Source organism: Podarcis vaucheri (assembly GCF_965113315.1).
Source record: "Podarcis vaucheri genome assembly, chromosome: 2".
Taxonomy (NCBI): Eukaryota; Metazoa; Chordata; class Lepidosauria; order Squamata; family Lacertidae; genus Podarcis; species Podarcis vaucheri.
Genome location: NC_138760.1, coordinates 111,098,841 through 111,126,599, shown reverse-complemented (window position 1 = coordinate 111,126,599; position 27,759 = coordinate 111,098,841). Strand labels below are relative to the sequence as shown.

General features: G+C 47.1%; 2 protein-coding genes across 4 annotated transcripts in view; both read left to right on the top strand.

Moving 5' to 3' along the window:
* LOC309524565 (laminin subunit beta-1-like) overlaps window positions 1-15,542 on the top strand; it is a 76,384-nt gene extending 60,842 nt beyond the window's left edge. For all 3 annotated transcript variants that reach the window (XM_082209186.1, XM_082209184.1, XM_082209185.1), the window contains exons 26-35: window positions 669-1,047; window positions 4,448-4,632; window positions 4,726-4,967; window positions 6,027-6,230; window positions 7,063-7,207; window positions 7,930-8,137; window positions 8,856-8,997; window positions 10,066-10,242; window positions 11,539-11,686; window positions 13,786-15,542. In XM_082209186.1, coding sequence (XP_082065312.1) covers window positions 669-1,047; window positions 4,448-4,632; window positions 4,726-4,967; window positions 6,027-6,230; window positions 7,063-7,207; window positions 7,930-8,137; window positions 8,856-8,997; window positions 10,066-10,242; window positions 11,539-11,686; window positions 13,786-13,919 — 1,964 coding nt within the window. In that variant the 3' untranslated portion in view covers window positions 13,920-15,542. The remainder of the gene's footprint in view (window positions 1-668; window positions 1,048-4,447; window positions 4,633-4,725; window positions 4,968-6,026; window positions 6,231-7,062; window positions 7,208-7,929; window positions 8,138-8,855; window positions 8,998-10,065; window positions 10,243-11,538; window positions 11,687-13,785) is intronic.
* Window positions 15,543-23,273: 7,731 nt separating this feature from the next.
* Window positions 23,274-27,759, top strand: part of LAMB2 (laminin subunit beta 2) — a 60,624-nt gene continuing 56,138 nt past the window's right edge. Inside the window, exon 1 of the mRNA XM_082209179.1 lies at window positions 23,274-23,739. Coding sequence (XP_082065305.1) covers window positions 23,289-23,739 — 451 coding nt within the window. The 5' untranslated portion in view covers window positions 23,274-23,288. The remainder of the gene's footprint in view (window positions 23,740-27,759) is intronic.

Sequence of the window (27,759 nt, the reverse complement as noted above, 5' to 3'; positions counted from 1 at the left end):
TTATATGCAAGTTGTTCATATGTTGCGAGTTTATAGAAGTCTTCAATCCAATTGTAGAATATAATAATAATAATAATAATAATAATAATAATAATAATAATAATAATAAACTTTATTTATACCCCGACCTCCCCAGCCAGAGCTGGGCTCAGGGCGGCGAGCACCAATAAAATCACCAATAAAAATCACATTAGGGAGCCGCGTTGTTATTTTTATAGTTTATCAGTATCAGTCTTTTTGCTGTGGTAAGGGCACGGAGAGTCCACTCATACTGTGTTTCTGTAATGTTTTGTAAGGTGTGTTTTAATTGTGCGTGCTTATACAGTGGTACCTTGGGTTAAGTACATAGTTCGTTCCGGAGGTCCGTTCTTAACCTGAAACTGTGCTTAACCTGAAGCACCACTTTAGCTAATGGGGCCTCCTGCTGCCGCCGGAGCCCGATTTCTGTTCTTATCCCGAAGCAAAGTTCTTAACCTGAAGCACTATTTCTGGGTTAGCGGAGTCTGTAACCTGAAGCGTATGTAACCTTAAGCATATGTAACCCGAGGTACCACTGTATTTCAATGCGGTGCAACTGGCTTTTGCACTGGTTCAGAATGAAATGGTACGTAAACAAACTAAAGCCAAAGCTTGCTTGGGGAATGACCTCTTGTTTTTGCCCCCTGCAGCTTGTGAGTGTGACCCCATGGGGTCTGAGAGCCTGCAGTGTGACCGTCTCACGGGGCACTGCCCGTGCCGAGGTGGCTTCACGGGGCCGCGCTGCGACCAGTGCCGGCGGGGCTTCCAGCAGAACTTCCCCCGTTGCTCCCCCTGCCACCCTTGCTTCGGCCAGTGGGACGCAGTTCTGGCACAGCTCTGGGAACAGCTGCGGCGACTGCAGGGCACAGTGCAGGCCCTGAAGGAAGGGGGGCCCATCCCTGCGGCCAGCAGCAGCCGCATGCGCAACCTGGAGGACAGGCTGGGGGACGTCGAGCGGCTCCTTGGAGACGGCAGCAGTCCAAGCACTCCCCTGTTGCGGCAGCTCAGTGCCCTTCTGGAAGATACCAGGTAAGGAGACGTGAGGTAGAATTGGAGGGAAGCAGAAAAGGGGGGAATGGTCTGTTGTTGTTGTTATTTTAATAATTTTTATTAAGTTTTCATTTAACCATCCAGTCATATCACATTAATTATTCCAAATTATACCAATACATATCATAAAGTCCAAATATTTTGCCAAATTATACATTTTTGTTGGGGGTTCCCATGCTTCGAGTTCAGTAAGGGTCCAGTCATCTCATATTTCTGCTGCTTTTAGTATTCACCAATCTCATCTTTCGATCTTCTTGTTGTTATCCTTTTTCTTCTTAATAGCCTCTGAGTTGTTTCCACAGGCGAGTTAAAGTAAACATTATTATGATTCTGTGTGAACTTTGTAAGGCTCTCCCTTTTTTAAAGCTGGTAAGTCTTTTGTTTGCAATAAATCTTCATACGCTGATCCAAAAGTCCTGCTTGGGCGGCAGACGCCATCTTTCTCAGTTCCGATGAAATAAAATCTAAGCGTCTGCTCATTAATTTTCCCAGACAAGTTGCACCATAAATCAGTCTTTCCAGGGAAGATTTGCCACCGAACTTAGAATACAAACATGATAACAGAGCAATGGCTCACCTCCCCCTCTGACTATTAATCTCGCTACATAGTCTGTCTCGTAATGGTGGATCCCGATTAAAAACTGCGTCACAAGAGAGCCTTTTATTTTCTTCCCGAATCTTTCACAAAACAAAAGCTTTAGTTGATATTTTCCCCCACACACAGTTTATTTTCCAATCTCACTTGCTATAAGTCGTATGACGGTTCTTCTAGGGGAGGGGTTGTTAGGTAATATCGTAGTAAAAGAAAGAAAAAGTTCCCCCCCTTTCCGTTCCGTTTCAACATACCGGTATAGATGTTATTCTTTAATGTTGTCTTCTGTCCAGTCCATTCCATCACTCTTAACCTCTCAGTGGCAGGCTTAATTAGCAGCTAACATGCCCTTTTCTTCGCTTGAAACATGTACAATAATTATTATTTCCAATTTTTCATCTTAAGAAATGCAACTAGAGTCGCTCTCAGAGACAAAATAAAAAAATTCCTTCCTGTAGCACCTTAAAGACCAACTAAGTTAGTTCTTGGTATAAGCTTTCGTGTGCATGCACACTTCTTCAGATACACTGAAACAGAAGTTGCCAGATCCTTCTATATATAGAGAAGGTGGGGAGGGGTATTACTCAGAAGGGTGGTGGGAATCGGAGATTGGCAGATAGAAGATCTTTCCGTCCAGTGCCTTCACCCCCTCCTTCTTTCGAACTCGGGAGTGATTTATGGGCAACCGCGGACGAGGCTGCATCTTCCCTTCCACCGGGAAGAATTTGGGAGGCTGATTTACTCCCGTCATCATCCCCTTAATTACCTCGTGTGAGCTGGAGAGATGGTATTGTCGGCCATCTTCCAAGGCGCCCCTAGCGGCCCCCTGTTGTTGCTTTTTTAATTGACTTAAGAAAATTATACAGACAGCAAAACAAAGAAGTCTGAGTTAACCTTGCCTTCTATCAATAAGAAATAATAATAACTATTACGATAATGAAAATACTAAAAAATACATCTACTTCCCCTTTTGAACTTCTATTCTGGTTACAATATATTACTATTCTATAAGAATCTATTATATCCTTTGCTGTCCCATATATTATTTTATTTCCCAAATTGAACCTAACCCTCCCCTCCTCCCCACTGCTTCCCTTCACCTGTGTGAGATCTTCCCAACATAATATTTTTTTCTAGTTGCTTTCACAAATAAAATAACACGAAAACTTATAAATTATAATTACTTCTTTTGTCCTTACACGCTTAACAAGTTGTTAAGTGTGAGATGGTCTGTTTTTTTATTCGGTTTGTGCATGCCAGAAATTGAAGGATATGATAACCTTTGCGCTTCAACTTTTTCCTCTGTGGGCACATCCAGACTGAAAAACCAATTAACAAGCATCCACTCCTGGACATCTTCATTTGGGGTGTGGGGATAAAGGAGCTCGAAGTTATAGAATCACGGAATCATGGAAATGTAGAGCTAGAAGGGACCCGAGTGTTAGGTGCAGGAATCTCAACTAAAGCATCCCTGACAGATAGCCCTCTGGCCTCTGTTTAAAAAAACTTCCCAGGAAGAAGAGTCTACACCTCCCGAAGGAGTCCGTTCCTTTGCCAAACAGCTCTTACCGTCAGAAAGTTCTTCCTGGTGGTTAGTCGGAATCTCCTTTCTAGTAACTTGAAGCCATTGGTTCGGGTCCCAGCCTCCAGAGCAGAGCAAAACATGCTTGCTCCATCTTCCATGTGACAGCCCTTTAGATAGTTGAACATGGCTATCATGGGAATTGGGGTTGCTTGTGTGTAAACCTCCAGCCGTTCCCAACTGCTTGGGGTGGTTGCGTCTTTCCCTGGCTGAGCAGCCCTTCTGCACTGCTGCTCAGTCGCTGGCAGAATCCGTCAGTGGGTGTCTCCTAAATTTCCTCCAGCATAAGAATTCCTTAACGGACAACCTTCGCCTTGCCTCTCTGTGCGGAAGCCTTCTGCGCAGAGTGGGCGTGCCAAGCGGTGGTCCTCCACTCTCCTCACTGACTTCACTGGAAGAGTCTCGGAGCCTCCCCTCCGAAGTGCTCTCTGCCTCTCCCTTCTTCCTGGTGTCACCAGGACTTCTTTCCACAGAGGACGTTCTCTCTCTTCCCTTACTCGTTCCCTCTCCTGCAGAATCTGGGAGCCTAGCCTCTCCACTCTGCTCCGATGTCAGTTCCCTGACAATGGCTATCATATCTCCTCTCAGTCTCCTCTTTTCCAAGCTAAACATACCCAGCTCCTTCGACTGTTCCTTATACGGCGTGGTTTCCAGACCCTTGACCATCTCCTCTGCACACATTCCAGCTTAGAGAGTTATCAGCACTACAGTTCTCAAAACCATTAGGCAAAAGGTGTGGTGGTGAAAGAGCTCTATAAACCAACAAAATTTGGTAATGCAGTCCTATCCACCTTGTATTCTTCCTTGCCCCCCAGCTTTGGGGACGTGCAGCCCCCGCTCCCGACAATAAAATAATACAACATTCTAAAATCATTTCATTATAAAATTAGTTCAACTCAAATGGATGGCAACCATTAGGCTAAAGTTCTGTGAAGATTGCCAAAGGAGGGAGTCAGGCTGTGCCCTGGCCAAAGGCCTGGTGGAACAGCTCTGTCTTGCAGGCCCTGCGGAAAGATGTCAAGTCCCACAGGGCCCTAGTCTCTTGTGACAGAGCGTTCCACCAGATCGGAGCCACAGCCAAAAAAGCCCTGGCTCTAGTTGAGGCCAGCCTAACCTCTCTGTAGGTAGGCCTACGAGATAGCGCTTTGCCCAACAGGCGCCGCAGTTGAGTTGGACATACATGCTGTATTCCTTCCCACCGCTAGAGCGGACACAGATGAGCTCTGGCAACAGCTGCAGGCTACAGACTCACACCTGGACGGCACCGAAAAGGAAGCTGGCGGGCAAAAGAGGCGTCTGAATGCGCTGAGCCAAGAGCTAGGGGAGCTCAACCGCACCGTCAGCTACCTCAACAGCCAGCTGCAGAGGATGACAAACGCCAGCTTCAACAGTAAGAAACGTGGGGGGCGGTATCTGGGCAGAAGAAGGATCTAGGCACGGGTCACGGGGCCACCCCTGAAATGTACCTCTTTTGTGCTGGCAGAGTCTTTCCAAAGCATCCTGGGATTCTTCCAGGAGTCACAGCTGGCCCAGCAGCGAGCGAACAGCTCCGTCCACGGCCCTCAGAGCCCGGTGGGTCAGTCCAAGCTCACGCATCAGGCCACCGTTGAGCTCCTGAGACGCAGGGGAGATGCTTTCCGCAAGACGGCAGCTGCTCAGCGGAAGTCTTTGCGCGACCTCCAGAAAAAGGCCGGCAGCCTCAGTCTGAGCAGGATCAACCAGAAGGCGAGTTATTATTCAGGGCGAGGCTGCGGGACAAGAGAACGGAGGGGAGCAGAGAGGTGTTTGTTGGAGGGGAGAGCTCTGGCCTGGGTGATAGGGATGGAGTGGAAATTCTGGATCGAAGGGCTCATTTGCGCTTTCTGAAATACTGTGCAAACCCGGTTGGGGTGGTGGGTGGTGGTGTGGTGGCCATTGTTTGGAATTCGTCCTTATCATAATTTTGCAGTACGATTCTCCAGCCAAGTCATGTGTACAAAGATGCATGGGCTAGGATAAAGGGTGCATGCTATTAGTGGGGGGGAAAGATACAACAACACATTATATTAGGGAGCGTCACTTTGTAAAGATGTGCGTACAGTAAGCCCCCAACTTACACACATTTAACTAGTGTGCATTTCGCTTTACATCCATGGCAGGAAATCAAAATAAAATGGAAAGTGGGGCAGGGTTCGAGGAAAAATGATTTTGGCCATCCCGCCTGAGCTTGAACCCAATGTATTTTGACTTTATGCCATTTTGGCTTTAGGCACGATCCCTGAAACATAACACTTGCATAATGTTATGTTTTTAATGCTTGACGTTTTATCACATTATTATTATTATTATTATTATTATTATTATTATTATTATTATTATTATTAATATTATTATTATTATTATTATTATTATTATTATTCTGTTGGGAGCCGCCCAGAGTAGCAGGGGAAACCCAGCCAGATGGGTGGGGCAATAATAATAAGAATAAGAATAAAAATAAAAATAAACATAAAAATAAATTATAAGTTGCTCTGGGGCTTGCTGCATTGGGGGGAACAGAATACAAAATGCTGTATATAAGGGTAAATTTGCATTAAAATTTGCTGGTGAATCTTTATGGGGGATTGCTTGAAAAATATTTGCAGGCTAACATGGAAATGTGGAAATGGGGGGAGATGAGAACCTCACTTTCTCCTGCCCCCAGTTCTGGCCCTGCTTTCTCCCGTTCCATTTTTCTATGCAAGGGATGGGGCTTTCACCAGACTCCTGTTTCCCTGCACTGATCTTGGACTCCTGTTGCTCTAGATCTGCGGTGCTTCTGGAGAAGAGGGCTGTGAGCAGACCCCTTGCGGAGGGGCTTCCTGCCGGGACAGCTTAGGTCAGCGGCACTGCGGAGGCCCCGGCTGCACTGGAGCGCTGTCTGTGTCCATGAAGGCCCTCTCTACAGCTCAGAACATCTCTCGCCAGCTGGAGAGCAGCGCAAGGCACCTGGGCACCATTGCTAGCAAGGTACAGTGGCAGCAGAAGTGTATGTAAACAGGTTAAGAAGAAATGCCATTCATGTTGAGGCAAAGACTTCACTGTAGGGTTGGGCTCCTGTCAGCTTGGGACAGAAACCTTGTGTCTCTCTTAAGGATGGAAAGTTTCAGGAGGGTGAAAGAAAAAGCAAGGCCTTTTTTCCCTTTCCCACCCTCCTGGGATCTTCTCCTGCTCAGCTACATAGTACTTTAAAGTGTTTGGTGCTGACTCCCAACTGCACACCTGAGCTGTCTAGCAGAATGGTGAAGTTTCCGAAGGGTGGGAAAAGGCAAAAGTGTTTTGCTTTCCCCCCTTTCCCTCCCTGAAATCTGCCTGTATAATGCAGGTAGGGGATTTTCTTTAACTTCATGGCACACAGGAGCGTCTTGCCCATAGAGGCAAGTGGTGCGGGGCGCCAGGGCGGCAGGTTTTGGAGGGTGCCAGGGAAAAGGCGGAGGCTGGACGCGGCACCTCCTGGCATCAGCTTGCTGCCCTCGGCCGCCTCACTGAAACAGCGCCGTGCCTGGAGGCTCTGCTTCTTCCCCACCAGAGGAGTCGCCCTCCAGCCGCTGTCCGCCTCCTCCAGCCCCGCAAAGCTGCTGGCAGTGTCGTACAAAGGTTGCTAACTCTCGGAAATGGGGGGGCGCCGGAGGGTTCTCTGCACCACAGCGCTGGATATACTTAAGGCGGCCCTGATGGCACACATCCTCTCCAAACCTCTTCCCTTCCCCCTTTTCCGCTCTACTCCATTCCCCACAGCTGACACAGCTATCATTGCCTGGCTGTTTGCTTTGGGATACTAAGCTTCAGTGTTCACTCTTAGGTGCAAGAAATTCAGGACTTGGCGCAGAATGCCAGGAGCCATGCTCAGGACACTCTGGACCGTGCACAGGGAGCCCGGAACCGCGTGGAGAAGTCGACGGCCAAGCTGCGGGAATTTATCCAGAGGATAAAGGACTTCCTAGCAGGTAGCAGAACATCAGGCTTGCTCTGAACACCAGTCCAATGTGACATGCAAAGGGATGGATGCGGTGATGTTGTTAATCACCTGCCCTTTGCCCTAAGGTCCCAGGGCAGCTTACAATGATTAAAACATAATATTGAAAACATTTTGAAAACAAACGGGGTTGGCGGCGGGAATGTACAAGTTATATAGGCAAGCATAGTTGCACTAAGTCGTGCTGTGAAATGTTGGCATTTGGACATCTAGATTTAGGGTCGTGTGTGTGTGCCAAGGCAGGGCTGCCTTTAGCATATGCGCCGCCGGGGTGCAAAGATCCGCCCAGCATCCCCAAATTTAGTTTAGCCGCCCCCAAGGGGGGAAGCCAAAGTTGTTGACCTGTTTTTAGGGGGGTGCAAACTCAAGGTAGTTAAGCTTTTTTGGGGTGGAAACGCTCACCTGTAACAATGACGCAGCAGAAAAAAATGCTTGTTTCCTGACTCGTTGGGAGTATTTGATGCTACGAATAACAGAGTAATGGAGGGCGGGGACTTCCGCTCCATTGCTTTTCACTGCTGCCGATCAAGAGGGACCGGTATACAGTAGGTATACATTTGGCACCCCCCAGAATTTGGTGCCTGGGTGCACAGCACCCTTTGCACCCCAGGTAAAGACGGTCCTGTGCCAAGGCCTACATGGGTGGATGGGAAACAAGGATGGATAGTTCCAGGCCTGTTCTTGTCTCCATAGAGGAAGGTGCTGATCCTGAGAGCATTGAGCTTGTGGCTCAACAGGTCCTCAACATCTCCCTACCCAGCAGCCCTGATCAGATCAGCAACCTGATTAAGGACATCCGGGATAGAATCAGTCAGCTGGACGGGGTGGACATTATCCTGAACGACACGGTGCACAGCCTGAACCGTACCAGGGAACTCTTGGCAAAAGCAGAACTAGCTAAGTGAGTCTCTATGTCAGTGGGGGAGACGGACCCACAGATTTTATTTTTGCTAATTGAGCTTTTTTATGTTAATCAAATTGCATATTTCACAATGTCATAATTTGTTCAAGTCCTGATATCATAGCAATACGCACCAGCTTCTGGTCATTACTGGTAAAAACTGGCTGGGCAATGGGGCCAGTTTTTAGCAGAGTTATATAAACTGTATCCTGGAAAATCTAAAACAAGCCCCAATAATTGTGGCCAGCTCCTCTGCAGTGCATGTGAATGTGTTTTGGCATGACATGTGAGCAATACCCAAAACAATAGCTGCTTGGGTTTAAATTTGTCAGTGGTGTCGTGTATTTATCTTTATGTTTTTAAAATATATTGCAAATTGCTTGGGAAACTTTGGTAATGAGTGACTAATGAATCTAATAAATAAATAGTGTTATTATTAATAGTAGCATGGCTTGTTAGGGTGTGCCATTTTAGGAGGATGAAGCTTACTTTTTGCAAATTTATTCCATGAGGGGGTCTTTAAACTACAGGGGGTGGGGTTGGGTGTGAGGAATTCCAATCTGCTATTTTTTGTGATTGGACAACACATAGCTTGCTAAGTCTGCGTTTGACGAAGAAGCATATAAAATGCTTCTGTCCTTAAGCCACAAAAACTCGTGTTGCAGTAAGATTGCTAGTCTTTTCAGTGCTCCAACTCTCTGTTATGCTTTATGCCCAGAGGGCGAGCGGAGGGTGTGCAAGAAACCATCACAGAAACACGCGCGGCACTCAATGGAACAAAGGTCAAACTGGAGGCAGCAGAGCAAGCTATGAACAAAACCAAGGAAGCCATCCAGGCTGTGACTGGCCGCGTCAGACAGGTGAGATGAACTGAACCACCTGGTGGCCAGAAAAGCTTCTTTAAACCTTTCCTCTACTCTTTCAGTGGCCATTTCCAGAGCAGCAGCAGCAGCACACTGCTCATCTATGTTAAACCACGGTTTATTTCAACCAATGCAATGCCACACTGTGGCCACCATGGCAGAGACATGCCAGGCCAGTCAAAGAGCAGACACAAGGCCAAAACAAAAGTCGGTTTGCAACAACTTCCTTGCTGTATTAAAACTGATGGTACAAATGTGCCCTGCGATTGTCCCTTCCTTCATTATGCTACTCAGTGATGGGCTGGGGACCAGGTGTGGGGCTGCCTGGCTCTCAGGTCTCCCCAAGGCAGCAGGGAACTGGTAATGATGCGGGCAAAGCAGCAGAGCCAATCCGAGGCTCCAAACTCTGCATCCACACTGTGCCAAGCCCCACCCCCTGTCTTGCTCCTCCCCCTGTAACCAATACAGAACAACAAACCCCTGTGTTACAAACTTAACACAACAAGCAACACAAGCAACACGATGGCCAGTATACTAGATAGCACTGCAATTCTTACCGCATAATATACATGTTTTAGAACAACAAAAACAAAATGTGTACACTTGTAAATTCTCTAATATATTTGAAATCAAATGAACACACGTCTGTCAATCTTTGAAAGTCCGTAAAAGTATAATAAGTCTATAGTTGAAGCAAAGTAATAGATGCTATCCTGTGGGCTAAGCGGTAAAACGTTTTAGGCGTTCAGGTGCCGAAGTAGTAAGTGAATAACAACGTAGGACAGTGATCCCGGATAATCTGACTGTTTCGCTGGAATCGTCTTCAGCACAACCCATAGATTAGAAAAATGCACAAGGAGCAGTGGTCATAAGGATATGTAACCCCTGTAACCAGCTGCAACACATGGGCGCTGGGAAAACAGGAGAGCAATGCAGTCCCACTTCCGCAGTCCCGCCAGCTGCCACTGACGCTTCTTGAAGTGAAAAGTTCTGCCCAGGTAGGCTTTCCTCTTTTTCTCAGCAGTCAGCGTTTTGACTGCGCCTTGCGGTTTTTCTTTCTCTCAGGCTGGACGCAAGCTCGAGAAACTGGTCGACACGGAGTCGAAACTGGAGAGCCGCCTCAAAGGTCTGGCGCAGAACGTGAGCGCATTGCAAAACAAGTCGCAGAACAATCAGAAACTCGCCCAGGAGGCCAAGGGAAAAGCGGAGCGTGCCACCGCTGCTGCGGGGAGGCTGGAAAACGTGAGCATCCCTCTTCCCTCTGATCACCACTGCCGCCAACGGCTACTGTGTCAACTTGCCCACACGTCTCTTGCCATGGACATAAATGCCAACACTCTCCGTGGCTCAGATTGGCATTTTCCTGCCTGCCATCGGCATTAATTCCTTCCACCTTCTTCCATGACAACTCTTCCCTCATAACCACTTTTTTCAAGCAACCTCTCCCCCAAACTTCCAACAATTTATAAAACCACAGTTCAACATCAAATATTACGGTAAAAACTTCCCTATACAGGGCTGCCTTCAGATGTCTTCTAAAAGTCAAATAGTTGCTTATTTCCTTAATGTCTGACAAGAGGGTGTTCCACAGGGTGGACATAAATACAGTGGACGCTCGGGTTGCGAACGTGATCCGTGCGGGATGCACGTTCGCAACCCAGTGTTCGCAATCCACAACGGTACGCCTGCGCCAGCGCAGGTTGCGATTCGGCGCTTCTGTGCATGCGCAAAGCGCAATTTAGCGCTTCTGCGCATGCACAACTGCCGAAACCCGGAAGTAACCCGTTCCGGTACTTCCGGGTTTCGGCGGGTGCGTAACCCGAAAAAACACAACCTGAAGCATCTGTAACCTGAGATTTGACTGTACACAGAAGGCCCTCTGCCTGGTTCCCTGTAACCTCACTTCTCGCAATCAGGGAACCGCCAGAAGGGCCTCGGAGCTGGACCTCAGTTTCCAGGCTGAACTGTGGAGGTATATAGGGCCGAAGCTATTTAAGGCTTTAAAGGTCAGCACCAACATTTTGAATTGTGCTCAGAAATGTACTGGGAGCCAATAGAGATCTCAATAGAGACGTTTATGACTGGTGTTATATGGTCCTGGCAGCTGCTCCCAGTCACCAGTTTGGCAGCCGCATTCTGGATTAGTTGTCACTTCTGAGTCACCTTCAAAGGCAGCCCCATGTAGAACGCATCACAGTAGTCCAAGCAGGAGATAACCAAAGCAAACAATGTTAAACCAAACACTGGCCTTCAACAGGTGGGTTGTGTCATGGCCTGATCTAAGGTGAGTCTTCAACTGCAGCTCTACTACTGGACAAATATAGGGTAGTAAAAAAAATATTAAGGAATGGATCCGCAAATGCAATGCTTTAAACTGAAAGTGGGTCCTGGGCTGGTATAGCTTACTGAACCAAATTGAAGTGAATGTCATGTGAACTAGAGGCATCCAGCCAAATAATTGGCTAGAGAATTAGCACCTCATTAGCGTCCCTCCAAGCCTTTGCTGTAGTGGTGAGCTTCAATCTCTTGTGTCCCCAGGAGGTGGAAAAAGTGATGAAGAGATACCAGAAGTTGCAGGAAGAAGTGGACAAGCAGCCTCAAGATGCAATGCTCAGGCTGAAAAACCTCAGGGAGGAAGCCCAGAATCTCTTGGACAAGGCCACAGGCAGCAAGAGAAAGCTGGAAGGTAGGGACACCACAGGTGTGGTTGGGCAGGATCCCAACCTAAAAAAAATAAAAAATTGGTGTTGGAAATGTTTACTCTAAAGGCTCCCCCCCTGTATGAACCCAGCCTGTGTCCTATTTTGGTATGCAAAATAAGGGAGAGGAGAAGCAGAGCTCCAGTCGAGCCGCAGGCATTCTGAGCTGGGAAAGGGATGGTGTGATGCTTCAGCAGGTGGCATGTGTGTTTTTGGGGAGGTGGGGCCTGTATATCAGGGTGTCTGGAGGTTTTCAGGAAGTTACAACTGAGTGCATCGGGCACAGGTTTGGCATCAAAGGAAGACAAGACAGGCAACTCCCCATTTAGGCACGGGTTACATTCTGAGGCACTGCGCCTTCAAGTGAAATCGCGTGTATTCGAAACACCATTGGAAAAGCCTGCAAGCACCCTCTGGAAACCCCTTTGAAAAACCAGCAGACACCAAACTCCACCACAATCGCTCCCTCCAAACCTCCTTGCTCAAGCCCCAACTCCCCTCAGGCCTCAGCGGTCAGTGCAATGGCTCATGGGATTGCTAGGCGCTTTTCCCCGCACCTTTTCCGCCCCTTCTGGGCTGGTTTAGGGCCCTTTTGCCATTTTAAAAGTCACTTCTGGGTTCAGCGCGCACGCACGTTTGCGCATTGGTCGTTGCCTATAACAGTAAGTTGGAATGTGTACAGCAGTTTGGAGTTTTCAGAGAGCCTCACACATAATTATTAACCCCCGTGTTTTGCGGATGCGGCTGAGACTGAGAGATGGTGATGTGTCAGGGCTGAGACTGAACCCAGTACAGTGGTACCTCGGGTTAAGTACTTACCGTATTTTTTGCTCTATAAGACTCACTTTTTCCCTCCCAAAAAGTAAGGGGAAATGTGTGTGCGTCTTATGGAGCGAATGCAGGCTGCGTAGCTATCCCAGAAGCCAGAACAGCAAGAGGGATTGCTGCTTTCACTGCGCAGCGATCCCTCTTGCTGTTCTGGTTTCTGAGATTCAGAATATTTTTTTTCTTGTTTTCCTCCTTCAAAAACTAGGTGTGTCTTGTCGTCTGGTGCGTCTTATAGAGCGAAAAATACGGTAATTCACTCCGGAGGTCCGTTCTTAACCTGAAACTGTTCTTAACCTGAAGCACCACTCTAGCTAATGGGGTCTCCCGCTGCCGCCAGGCCGCCGGAGCACAATTCCTGCTCTCATCCTGAAGGAAAGTTCTTAACCCGAGGTACTATTTCTGGGTTAGCGGAGTCTGTAACCTGAAGCGTATGTAACCTGAAGCGTATGTAACCTGAGGTACCACTGTACATAGCTCAGCTTCATGGGTGCTTTCTCCTGTGGCACATCCTTTTCCACTCCCTCTCCATTAATAATGATAATAATAAATTTTATTTATACCCCGTCCTCCAAGACCGGGCTCAGGGCGGCTGACACCAGGTATAAAAACAATTGATTAAAATACAACTTAAAAACAAGATTAAAGTACAACATTAAAATGCAGCCTCATTTCAGTAGAAATTCAAATCAAAAACTTTTTGGGGATGAAAACATCAAATCTTCACCAAGGCCAACTATCCAGACTGGTCCTACGTGGGTCAGAAAAAAGCCAGGGAAGTCCCCAAATAGGAGTTCCATCACAGAAAGGGAAAGGAAAAAGGAAAGAGGGGAAGGGGATCAAGTTGATTCCAAGCCAAAGGCCAGGCGGAACAACTCTGTCTTACAGGCCCTGCGGAAAGAAATCAGATCCTGCAGGGCCCTGGTCTCATGAGGCAGAGCGTTCCACCAGGCAGGAGCCAGTGTTGAGAAGGCCATGGCTGTGGTTGAGGCTAATATGACTTCCTTAGGGCCTGGGACCTCTAGGGTGTTGCTATTTATGGACCTTAAGGTCCTCCGTGGGGCATACCAGGAGAGGCGGTCCCGTAGGTACGAGGGTCCTAGGCCGTGAAGGGCTTTAAAGGTCAAAACCAGCACCTTAAATCTGACCCTGTACTCCACTGGGGGCCAGTACAGCTGGAAAAGCACTGGGTGAATATGAAAAACTGTTGTCACCAGGGCCTTGATCCGTCTTAAAAAAAACGCCTGCCTCTTCTTTCCAGAGCTGGAAGGGCGCTTCGAGGCCAACGAGAAACAAATGAAGGAGAAAGCAACCGTGCTGCAGAAGCTGGAGGGACAAGTGACCGAACTCCTGCAGTACATCCGGGACAAAGCCACGGCCTATGCTACGTGCTAGGGGCTCTGATTCCTGCCAGCTCCAGACTCTGCCACAATGGGGACCTCCCATACATGTCTCTGGCCGTCTCCTCTCTCTGAGACCCTAGCTGTAGATTTGGGGGCCTTCGTGTAACCCTCTTCTTTTTAATCTCCACCTGATTGTACCAGTTAGGCCCGCCTGGGATCAGGCATATCAGGGCGATTTCAATGCAAGCATCTCATAGACACGCAGTTACATTGCGGTGGTGCCGTTAGGTAAGTTAAGACTCCGGGGTTAATGGGGAAGGGCTGTAACCGTAGAACCTCTGCTTTGCATGCAGAAAGTCCCGGGTTCACAATCTCCAGCATTCTCCAGGTAGGGCAGGAAGACGCGTCTGAAATCCTGGCAAGCCACTGCCAGTCCGTGTCGACATTACTGTGCCAGATGGGCCTGACGGTCTCATTCAATATAAGGCAGCTTCTTATATTTTATAATTGTCTTACAGGGCCGCTCTCTTTAGAGGGCAACGGGTGTTACCTGAATCGTAATGGTTACTATTTTGAGGTTCCTTCTAACTCTGTCATTCCACTTCAGATTCATTATGATAAGCCCATCTTTCTTATTCTCCCTAGATTTCTGTCCTTAAGTCTTGCCCTGATGGCATCTGTTCGGTCCACAAGCTGTCCCATAACGGGGGGGGGGGTGTAGAAAGCCTTATTCCTGCAGATTATCTGCCCCAATATGTCCGCACCAGCTCAATGAATGGATGAGTTCCCCTCTGGGCGACTTCTCGTTGCCCTTGGGCTCTTTTGCTGTTGCCGTGGAAACAAAGCACCCAGCTGCTTCGGCCTGCAGCCTCAGGCATAGACAAGGGACGCAGAGTTCTACCTGTTTTATCAAGGGTAGTGGAAAATTGCCTGTGGCTTTCAGTTGCCTCCTGAGGTTTCTTTAACCTCAGCAAAGAAATATATTTAGTCCTGGACTTGACGCCCCACAGCTGTCCCCCTTTCTTGTGAAATGGATGAAGTCACACAGAGCGCTTCCCCTCCCGCCGAAAAATGGTTCTAGTCAAAAGCAGTATGGTGTTCAGCATTTCTTCCGAGAGTTCCCTCCTATTCCATTCAAGATTGAGAGGTTCCTTCTTCCCACTTCCTTTCCCCTATGTGAATTGCCTCAGGATACTAATGATTGCACAACTAGCTTTAAATAGTTGTTTCTTTGTTTTCTAAGATGACACAGATTCATAGAAGGTGTCTGTCAACTGCTATTAGTCAACTCTTTTGAGCAGGTGAAGGTGCGTCGCACCCAAGAAACACCATGTTATTTGGGCAACTTGAGAATTAAAATAAAATAAAAATCCCACAAGCACATCTCCCCCCCCCCAGCCTGGCAGTAAAAATATAATAAATTAACAATTTGCCGCCTTTTCATTATACCTCAAAGAAGTTGTGTGGGACTCCTCACAACATGGTAGGGTTGACCGTGACTCTTTCTTCCTGACCTGCTCCTCCCATCTTATTGGTCCAGAAGGTATATGGGGAAGTGTTGCGTATCAGGGGAAGACAGTGATGCCCAACCACAGACATTCCCTCCTGACCAGCATCTCTTAAGAAAGGAGTGTTCAGCCAATCCTTCATTTTAGTAATAAACCCCTTGACCTTCTTGGTTTTCTGGTGTGTGTTTGCATCTCTGTAACTGCTGAAGAAGGTGGTATCATGTCCTCAGAACAGCAGTAACAAAAAACAATTATTGCTATACCTTTCGGTCCTAACAAAAGGCATTTGGGAGCCCCTGTTTCTACCTAGCCCAAAAAGGGGCTCCTCTTCCTTCCATAGCGGCGTGTGTGGATTCTGTCCACAAACCGGTATGAGACTCAACATCAAACTTCTCCCAGCCACTGATCAGAGCCAGGGAATTAAGGGTGGGTGAATAGTAGAAGCCAAATGAGGTCCCCGGTGATGGCATGTGGTGGTGCTGCGGGGAATTACCGTATTTTTCGCTCTATAACACGCACCCAACCATAACACGCACGTAGTTTTTAGAGGAGGAAAATCCGTAGGCATGCCACCCGTAGGCATTTCATCCATAACACGCACAGACATTTCCCCTTACTTTCTAGGAGGAAAAATTGAGTGTTATGGTGCAAAAAATACGGTATTTCCTTGTGCCTAGCTGCTAGCAGAAAGAGGAAAACAATGTGTCACATACAGTATGTTCTCTTCTGACAGTTCCTTCCAGGCACTAGAGCTAGGAAGTTAAGAAGAAATGGGCATGACAACCTCCACATTCCTTTGTCATTGACACAGCTGAGTTGTCAACTGTTGGCAAGGCCATGATGGGTAATGACACACTCAGGCGCCCATCTGTGCACAGCTTCCTAAATTTTATTAGGAACACGCTGTTTTTTGTCAAAGCACTGCTGTGTGAACTGGGCAAACATCCAGAGATGCTCTCTATACCTTAAGGACACTGGGAAAACACTGCTTTTATCAACTTCTCCTCAGCACTATTACTTTCAATAATATGCAATTTGATAAGATAGCAAAAAACCGAATTCCTGTTGTTTCAGATGAGAACCAGCTATCTTCTACGTATAATTACACCCAAAGGGAGAAGCAGTTTGCCAACGTGATGCTTTAATATCTTTCCCCTTGCACAAAGGCCAGCAAGGCATATGCAGAGTTACCCTGGCTGGGACTGACTCGTCCAACATCACACACTGGCTCGTTGGCAAATGTGGGATTTGCGCCCAGGAACACACACACAAATGAATTTATCATGTCCTATGGCTCTGTGATGCCTGGGACTCGACCTCTTAAAATGGCAAGGCATCTTGTGACACTTTAAAGACTAGCACATTTATTGTGGCAAGAACTTTCCTAAGCCACAGTCCACTTCAGCCGATGAATCACTTACAATCCCATGGGAACGGGGACATACAGTAGTGAATATACGTTTGCCAATTCAAGATTCACTGTGGCCCTCTGAAAGGTTATGCCATAATAAACCGTAAGGTGCCGCAAGACTCCTCGTCGGTTATTTTGCTACGACAACTCGTCGTTGTTTTTGCCCATCCTATCCATCTGGAAATGTTTAAAATGTGAGTCAGCACTTAAGAACAGGAGCATTTTTGGCCACCCTGGACTGCTTGGACATTTGATCCGCCGCAGTGCGTGTTCTGTGAGGGCAGCCTTTTGAACTGGGTGGGGATCCCTGGCTTCCTGTAGCATCAGTGCAATTGGCATCTGAGCTGCTTGATCCTGTCTCTCTGTCCTGCAACTGAGAAGGGTTTTCCTCTGAACTTCCTCCCCCCCCCCCCCGCAGATGGTTTGCAAGATGGTTTGATGGGATCTCTTGCAAGGAGCCGTGAATAAAGGAAGTTCTCGTGGTGAGTGGGGTAGCAGCACGGGATAATTCAGGTCAGTGTGGGATAATTCAGGTCAGTGTGCTGTGCGTTGGGCTCTCTCTGCATGGAAGAGAGAGCAAGCCAGGAAAGGCACATTCCAGCCCAGCTACAGGACCAGCCCACTCTGCACAGGAGAAAAGCTGGAGCATGCTCAGTCCTCAGGAATGGGAGCCTTCATCCACCCACCGCAGTGAGAAAGAGGCACTGGTGTGATGCTGGCAAATCCAAACATCAAAAACAAGATGCTGCACATCCATCTCTCTCTCTCTCTGATTTTACTCCTCTTCCAATAACTCTGAAAGCGGTAGTGTGCCATGCAGCGGCAATGACTTAATGTTGTGCCTGGCGATCCCCGAGTCTTGACAAATGTCGGAGATAAAACATTGCAAACATTGAATGTAAAAACACTGCCCATTTAGAATGATCAAGAAATATCCACACAGCTTCGAAGGAACTGCAGGGCTCTCTCTCAAGAGAGACAGAATGTGGCAGAAGAGCATGTTGAATTTTCAACTTTCAAATTCCCAAAATGAGGGGTGCCAAAATGTTGTAACATAACCTGGGAATTCAGAAGATATTTTGGTTAAATTGATATGATCTAGTTTTGGTAAGTAAAATGTGTGTAAAATTACATGGAAATCACCAATGATTGCCAAGTACTAGCAGTTTATTATTATTATTATTATTATTATTATTATTATTATTATTATTATTAAGCATTACTGGACTTTATCAGAAGGGAAAATTAAAAACTTACTTGGTTTTCCAAAACAGTTCATATGCTTCTTCATCAAACGTAGACTTACCAAGCTAAATGTTGTCCGATCACAGCAATAATAGCAGATTTCCTCACACTCAAAAACATATTTTTAAGATCCCCCTCACTGAAGAAATTTGCAAAAAAAATTCACCCTCCTAAAATGAAATGCCCTAATGTGGCAGTTCACTTCTGGGTTTCAGAACCCTAAATGCTGGGGGTAGGAGAGAGGTTTGCTCCAGTTCCTATAGAGTCCACAGCCACCACCGGAACAGATTTCTTCCCTGCCCCAAGCTTTCAGTCTTCTGAAAGTGGAACCCAGAAGCGGATTGCCACATTCTAGGCATATTGATTCACCCAGCTTTAAAAGTGTTCTAAAAACTATTTGAATATATAAAATATTTCAAATAAATAAACAGCATACTCTTTTTGTACAGGTAATGCAGGCAGGGTTAGGTGGTTGTTGTTTTTTGCGAAACCCTATTCCTGTAAACATGCATCAGAAAAGAGAGGGAGCAGGTGGCGCTGTGGTCTAAGCCACTGAGCCTCTTGGGCTTGCCAATCGGAAGGTCGGTGGTTCGAATCCATGCGACGGCCAACCTAGCAGTTTGAAAGCACAGCGATGCAAATAGATAAATAGGTACCACTGTGGTGGGAAAGCAAATGGCGTTTCCATGCGCCAGAAGCGGTTTAGTCATGCTGGACACATGCCCTGGAAACCTGTTTGTGGACAAACGCCGGCTCCCTTGGCCTGAAAGCAAGATGAGCGCCACAACCGCATAGTTGCCTTTGACTGGACTTAACCGTCCAGGGGTCCTTTACCTTTACCTTTTACTGCGTCAGAAAAGAGGTGAAGGGAATCCACCCTTTTAATCACCTTTGATCCTCAGTTGGTAAGTGATCGTGAATATGTCCAGAATTTTGGAGGAGATATATATGGTTGTCAGCTCCTGACCTGAAGACGACTCCTGAGCTTTAAAGAGACAACGTACAACTCTACATTTATAGGAGGAGGAGCAGCTCCTATTAAAGGAAAGAGAAATAGCCATGGAGGTCAGAAGGGGATGGAGAACTCAGTGATGACAACACACATGCTTTGCATGCTAATGACCTCTGTTTGGGTCATTTGCATAACAAGGTAGCGTGGGAACCCTGGAAAACCACTGCCAATCACTATGGACAACATTGAGTTACATCAGTGGTGGGGGAACCTCAGACCAAGGGGCCTAATGTGGCCCTCCTGACCTTTTTATCTGGCCCTCAGGACCATGACCCCTCTCCCTGTCCCTGCTCCATGTTCTCCTGGAGTGTTTTTGCCTGGCTGGAATGTGTTGTTGAAGGGAGATATTGCCTCTTGCTAACCTGGATTGGAAGATGTCTGAATTATCCAGCCATGCTATTCCTATATGATTCTGAGCATCCTTAGTGTGGCAGTAAATCTTTTGCAGTAGCACCTGAACATTAGCAGATCCAAGCAGATCAGGGCTGTTTCCAGATGGGTGGCTCATGCTAATAAGAAATCACCGTCCTTCTGCTGTAAGGTTCAACCACAATTGCAGTTGGCTTTCTACTCTGCTGGGAATATTGCACTTTTTCTGCACATTCATCCTGTTAAAAAACAAAAAGAGAGAAGAGGGGGAAAACCAATAATAATGATAAATACTAAAATACAAATAACGATAGACAACCAACAGATCACATCACTATATGAATCTGAAATTAAGCATATAAATTAATATAAGCTCTCCAGATGTTCAAATTGATGCCCATGTAAAATACGTTTGAATGTAGCCAGAGTAGTGCCTTTGTGCAATATACGGTATGTATTTGCCCTCCCAAGATCAAAGTATCTTAGCCACTGTAAGAGCTTGCAAAATCCACTTGTGTTGTCCATCCTTTCATCTCCTTACTGCAGGAATATAGTCTAAAAGCACATAAACATCTCCAAATATCAAGGACTTCGCCACTGTGAAATTGATGTGTCGGCTTCAGGCCAAAAGGAACGTCTCACTGGACAAGCCCACACCATATGCCTCAGAGAGGCATTCTCAGTTTGGCACTTGCAACATCTGTTTGTATGCCTTCCTATACAAACGTTCCAAGCCAAAGGCAGTGAATTCTTTCTCTCACCTGTCCTCCATCTGCTACCAGTTTGGAAGCCTGCCTTAGGCTATGGACAGCAAAGGAAGGCTTGGCTTACAATGCCACCTCCCCTTACCTTATGAAGCTCTGGTTTCCTCCCCCCCCCCCCGTTTAATGAAACCTCCCTTTTTTATTATTCCTGCAGACTTTTTGCCTGACAGGTTGATAATGTTTTTCCTGTATTTGCTGTTTGATGTTACTGTTTTATTGTGATGCTGTGAGTCTAACCATTGTACACCACCTTCATTAAATGGTTACCCTTGAATCTGCCCCTTTCCAAGCATTTCTCCCAGACTTTCCTAAACAGGAAACACAATTTTGGATGGATTACCTACGTTCTCTGATGTGTTCAAATGATGTGCCCTGTGACTGACAACACATGTAGAATTCCAGACATACCCTCCTTGAAAAAAAGGCAGAGCAATGAAATAAATACACACAGCTATTCAAATTAGGGGTCCTGATTTTAAATCGAAAGGCAGATTTAGGTAATTCTGAAATTAGGCCTAACCTGATTGTAAAAATCCCATCCTAAGAAGCAGTTTGGTGGGACTGACTTACTTATTTGAGGTTAGGCTTCCTATGTGCTTAACAGCCATGTGATAGACAGAAAGTCAACAGGTAAAGCTTTCTATTCACTGTATCTTTATGCTGTGGAAAGCTGCACCTGATTAATTTCTGTATGTCATCATGGCAAAGTGATATAATCTATTCCTATTTGAAAATACCTCCACAGGTGAAAGTCTATTTAATTCCTCCATGAACGTTGTTATTAATATGTGTACATACAAACATGCACTCACACACAAACCATATTGTTTACAGTGGAAATATTTCACAAGAACAAATCTCAGTGCAGCTGCACTATCACTTTCTAGTGATCGTTCCTAAAAATAGCCTCACTTTTAAATTAAGTCTCAAAACAATGGCAAGTTAGACTCACACAAAGACCAGCATCTCAAAACAAACAGGAATGCCATATTTTCCAGCTCTTGAAAGCCAGATGATGCTTGTAGCCTGATGTTGAGGCTATCATCATGTCTCTTGCTGACTATCTCCTGAGAGCAGGCAAATTTTTTCCTCATGACTGTTTTAAGAAATGACTCCCACTGTCATTGCAATTACTTCTCCCTCCCTGCAAGAAAATAACACTCTGTTCCGAAGACTAGTTGGCCTGAGAGTACAGAACCAAAAAAGAGCCAAACTCCATCCGTCAGTCACAGAAGAACCAAGGCCTGCTCTGTTGTACATGTTTGTGTGAGCAGGTTTCCTCAGAGATTAAAAAGATATCAGGCTAATAATAATATGATGGTGATGGTGATGGCAAAAATAGAAAGAAAAATAGAAAATATAGAAAAGAAAAACAAAAGAGTGGACATAATTTTACTATTTTTTATTTTACAAATGCTTTCCTAGTCTTTTCCTGTGGAAATGTACTAATTATTGTGGGCGAATCTAGCTTTAAGGCAATGTCACATTTGACCTTAAGTGTAGTTACAGATAGGTAGCCGTGTTGGTCTGCCATAGTCAAAATAAAAAAATTCCTTCCAGTAGCACCTTAAAGACCAACTAAGTTAGTTCTTGGTATGAGCTTTCGAGTGCATGCAAAACCAAGAAGGACCAAGAATGGGTTTATTGCTAAAATGAAGGATTGGCTGAACACTCATTTCTTAAGAGATGCTGGTCAGGAGGGAATGTCAGTGGTTGGGCATCACTGTCTTCCCCTGATACGCAACACTTCCCCATATACCTTCTGGACCAATAAGATGCAAAGCTCATACCAAGAACTAACTTAGTTGGTCTTTAAGGTGCTACTGGAAGGAATTTTTTTATTTTGACCTTAAGTGTGGCACTCTTGTCTCATAGCTGAACGGTGATCATCCGTTACCTGCTTTATGGAAATTGTAACTTTTTAATATGAAAGAAGCTGTAGCTGTCTTTTTTAAAAAAGCATTTCAATAACTCACGTCTCTTATTTGCTTAAATTTGCAGCTCCGAGCCAAGGGTTTGGGTCACATTCTGATCCGATGTGCATAAAAGCATGCTGTGAAACTTACCAAATGCCAAAAAAAATTAACCAGTGTCTAAATTTGAGGTCCCTTTTGGGCTTGAGACCCGGGCCAAATATCTCCCCACTCCTTTAATGGGCCCTAACATTAGAAAAAGTGAATCAGATGCCTCAGGCAGGAGCTGCCTGGGGTTGGGCAGTGACAACTGAAGCTGCCTTCAGAATATTTTGATTGGAAGGTGGAGTATAAACCTTCAAAAAGAAAAACCAAAAGGATCAATGTGGCATAGCGGAGATTTTAGGATTCAGCTACAAATAGCCCAACTCTGTGCCATGTGCGTAGACTTAAAGAAGACAAGCTATTTTTGTGTGTCACTTTTTAAAAGGTTCATAATAGGCAGTTTTCTGTGAATAAAATAAGGCTATGGAATAGCCCATCCTGGCTATCTGGGCTAAGGCAATAATTGTATAAACAGTTATGTAAATGAGAAATGCCACCATGACTGTGTACACACCATACACTGAAAGCACACATACATAAATCCTAATAGTTCACCCCACACAGAGCTACAATTCCCAGCGCCCTTAACAAACTACAGTTCCCAGGATTCCATGCGGGGACGTGCTTTAGATGCATGGTATGCCGTCTGCCTCTCAGCAAAGACTGTTGTTATGCGGGTAATAAAACAGTTTTGCCGATCCCTTCTCAAAGCTCAGCAGATCTACTGAAATACACCAAAAACTGCCAACTGAAAAATAAACTGAAATGGGACTAATTTCGGATATTTGGCTTTATAATACATACATATATAATTATGTTGTGCAATATAAAGATAAAGCCAAATACCCGTAAGATTTGCCACATTTGAGAGCGTTTTCCAAGCAAAGTGAGGTTTGCTATAGAGAGAGAACAGGATTGTAAACAAATAAATCTATGCGTGTTAAGGCTTTAATTTTGTTTAATTTGCTGCAAGACCTGGCACTGAACCTCAGCTAAAAATGAACCCCACCCCCTCACCTCCTAAATAAACATCGGTCACCTCATTTATTTTTATTTTTAAAAGAGAGAAAAGTCCACCCCTTCTGGATGTGCGTATGTGTCTGGCTGCTGGCTTTACGCAGCAGCAGCACCAGATCCCGGCGGAATCCGCCCCGCGCTTTCCCTCTGGCCTTTTCGCTGCTAACTTTTTCCAACTAAGTTTAGCTTTTGGATCAAGCCGAGGAGCGGCCCGAGGCGACTTCTTCTTTCTTTTCTTTTCCCCCCCCCTAAGGGGAGGACGGGGGCGAGGAGGGTTTTCTCGGGACGGAGGCGCCGGGGCTCGGGTTAGGAAAGGCGCAGAGGCATCCAGCGGGGAGGAGGCGGAGGCGGGAACGGCCTGCATTGGAAAAGGGGTCCTCCCCATCCGGAGCGAGCCACAGGCCGCCCACGCCGCCGGGGTCCTCTTCGCCATCCCTTTGGCTTTGCCCCCAATTCAGCAGAAGAAGAGCCGCCCGGTGCGCGGCATCCACGGAGCTGCCATGAGGCTGTGGGGTTTGCTGCTCGCAGGTAAGTCTCCGCCAAGGATCGGGGTCGCGGCACCTGCCTGTCAAAGTCCTGCAGGATGGCCAGGAAGGAGCGAGGCAGAGAATAGGGAGCCTCATGCTGAAAGGAGGGAGAACTTCACTTTTGGAATTGTGTGTGTGTGTGTGTGTGTGTGTCTACTAGGATAGCGACTTTAAAAACTATTTTTTAATCAACGAGGGCTTGAGGGCTTCTTAAATCTTTTCTAGGGACTGCATCTCAAGACCACTGCCTCCATGCCACCCTTGCCCTTCCCTCAGGACGGCGGCGGGGGGTGCCTTCTTAACAGCCCAAACCAGAGAAATCTCATTTTCTTCTCACACAAACATCCTGATGGTTGTCCTCAGTGTGGCCACTCATCCTGGTGGGGCACTGCCAGGCTTCTGCTTGGCCCGATGTGCCCTGTTTGAGGGTTGGGGGAACCTCTCTGAGATTCCCCAAAGGACAGGCTTCAAGATGGTATAAATAGCGTCTGGTGGTCTTCTTCGGAGGGCGTATATCCTTAACTCCTGCTTTCTACCTGGGGCATACGGTGGTCTAGATTATATTGGCTGAAGTGGGCGTGGATGGGTGGGTGCTGATATTGGGGTCCTATCTGCCCCATTCTAGAATGCCTCACTACTTGAGGGTTGCCAGCAACTGCCGCGTTCCCCCAACAACAAGATGCTATGGTGGAGAAAGCTGCACCTGTTGATTTGCCATTTACCTGCCCTACCTCCACTTCTCTCAGACAAGCGGCCCAATCCTATGCAAGTCTGCACGGAATAAACTTTCAGAGGTTGCGGAGGAACCCCCTGTGAGCGGCAGCTGCATAGGATTGCACCTTACTTGTGTCTCATATGGAGGCTAAGGATTGTGGGTGATGCCTGGATGGTCCGTCTGCTGCCAGCGGACGCCTGTTTTTGCCTCCTTCACAAGATCACACCAACACACTCTTGTGTTAAGTAATCGGAAGTCAGTGCCTTCCATCTGCACACTCGACAATTGCTTACGCAGGTTTAAACCTCCACTTTGCCGACAGATATGTAATGGGAAAGAACCCATCCTGGTTCTTGCCTGCAACCACAAGCATTTATTTGAACGACACCAAGGAGTCGCTAATCTGCGTCAAGTGTTCTTGAGTGCGTACCCTGAGAGCTGATGTAACAAGTTAAACATTTGTAGAGCAAGGAGCCTAGGCTTTGGCTGAAACTAACCATATGGGGTCGTGGCAATAAGCAAAGACAAAATTAGAAGGAGAGTAAAAATGTGTGTGTGTGTGTGTAAGTGAATAATGTCTGTGTGTATGCATGGAAGAGAGATGCCTCTATATTTGGCTTTGGTGAAATGTTTCAGCCTCTGAGAAGTCGCTTTGTCTCCCTTCCCCTTGGTTCTTGAACTGGGGCTTATCAGCAGTAGGCTGATAATTTAATTCTGGCTTAAGTGGTTTGGGATCATTATTATTGCCCCCCAGGTCAGTTTTCACCAGCCTGGTGCCCCCTGGATGTTTTGGGTGACACTGCTGGCTGGGGAGGGGGTCATAGGGACATTGTCAAAAACTTCTGGAGGGCACTGGGTTGGCGAAAGCTGCCCTCGATTCATTCTTACCATCACTAACTCCCATTTCACTTGGGAGTAGCTGTGTATTGAAAGAATAGCAGGGAGGGAAACCCACCTTTGCCTCCGAGATGTTGAGGGGGAGCTGTAGGTGTCCATTCTCAGGGCTACTTTGATGCTTGGCACACTGCCGTCGCCTCACCATTTTAGCAACTAGGATGGCTAAAGACTATATATATAAGCGATGGCTCTTCCTGCCCTTTCAGGGTGTGCGTAATGAGTTGGGTTGGGATCCTAAACCGTGCTTGCAAACACAAATTAGCCTGCTATTCCAGTTTGTTCAACTTAAAACAGTGCGATAGACAGTGCAGTGGCGTAGCGTGGGTTGTCAGCACCCGGGGCAAGGCAAGTAATTTGCGCCCCCTAACCCATGGAATTGCGCTCCCTAACCCGTGGATTTGCGCCCCCTAACCCTAACCCCCAGATGTTGCGCCCAGTGCGGCCGGCACCCCCTGCACCCCCCACGCTACGCCACTGAGACAGTGTATATGTGGGGTAAGGAATTTTAAACATGCATCTTCGGTGGCAGCTTTGCAACCACCCCACCTGCTTCATTTTGTCTCTCCATGCCCCTTCCCTGCCTCCAGAGTAGGGTGGGTGCCTGGTCTGCGTACTCCCACCCTCCATTCCCACCCAACCTTGGGTTGGGGGAAGCTGCACACCCAGCCCCACCAGCTGAAGTCTTTGTCCCTGGCTCCCTTTGAAGCTCTGGCTCCAGGGGATTTGAGGCTCAGAGAGCTGGCATGGAGCCTGGGAGCAGCCTTGCAATGTGAGAAGGTTGGGGGGGGGCGCTAACAGGAAGGACCCACACTTGCCCCACCTCAGCAGCTGTAGAAGGAGTACGAGTGCCGCAGTGTTGGGAATGTGCTGGCAAAGGAAGGAATGGTCCTTGAAGTTTTCTTCATCTCCCCCCATCCCATGTTCCCCCTTGCCAGTTTGCAGTGGAGGGGCGAGGTTTGTGTACAAAGACCGCTTGGCATCCAGCGGGACCCAAACTTATCCGAGCTGTGATCTCCGCTTGGTGCTGTGCCACCGCCTCCCTCTTTTTAGCAGGCTCTCCGATGGACGTGGGCTCTTATAAAGCCATCGTTTCACAGCTTTCGGCCCCCAGCCCCCACGTTCCTTGGCACGGGGCCAAGCTGGCCGGACAACAGAGCCAATCCCTGCCACGGTTATTTCTGGCAGGGCTGCGGCTTCCGCTCCCAGGACCCATGTAGTTGCTGAGGGCAGAGGAGGCGAGCAGAGGCATTTCACGTGCTCCCCAGCCTCCCCCCTACAGGGTGAGCAGCAGAAACAGGTGGAAGCGTCTGGTGGCGGATGCCTAGCTGCATGTGAAAGGAGATGCCTAGGAACCTCCATCTCTAGCGCTGCAGTTATCTATCTGCACTGGGCTGGGATTGTTGCACTGCCAAGTCCTGGGTGTGTGGCCAGATCAAAATGGCAAAAAGACCCATCGTAATGGGGGTGCCCCTTTAATCTGAATAGGCTCCCAGTACGTTTCCAAGCACAATTCAAAGTGTTGGTGCTGACCTTTAAAGCCCTAAATGGTCCTGTATACCTGAAGGAGCGTCTCCATCCCCATCATCCAGCCAGGATACTGAGGTCCAGTGCCAAGGGCCTTCTGGCAGTTCCCTCGCTGCAAGATGTGAGGTTACAGGGAACCAGGCAGAGGGCCTTCTCGGTAGTGGCGCCTGCCCTGTGGAACGCCCTCCCACCAGATGTCAAGGCAATAAACAACTATTTTACTTTTAAAAGACAACTGTTTAGGGAAGTTTTTAATATCTGATGCTGTATTGTTTTGTATTGATGGAAGGCGCCCAGAGTGGCTGGGGAAACCCAGCCAAATGGGCGAGGTATAAATAATAAATAATTATTAATTATTATTTATGGTGAACTGACTAGATAGGTTGCTGCTATCCCTGGTTTCTCAAGGAGGAATGGAGCAATAGAGAGAGTAGGATCCGAACCCAGACTTTAACAACTCTGGTTGATGACTGAAATATACTCGGAGTCGTGTAGTGATTTCATGCTCTTTATTGCAGCTCGTAGAACAGAAGTTGAATTTTCCCCCCAAACCTCAGGCTTTATATACATTATTTACACAATGGGTCCTGTCTGATTGGCTGGTTCTGCTTCCCTCCTGGAGCCTGATTGGGCTGTTACTGCGGGCCAATCACTTGTTGCATTCTAGGATTCTACCGGCCTGATAGGCCGATTAACTTCCTCCTGGGGCCTGATTGGGCTGCTCCTATAGGCCAATCACTTGTTGCATTCTAGGATCCCACCTGCCTATTGTTCTAGGATCCAAGCTTAGTACATAACAATTACCATTTTGTTTCATTTATTCTCCCCCTTCCTATGAATGTTTTCTGTGGTGCTCGAGTGGTTTGCCATCCAATGCAGTGATTT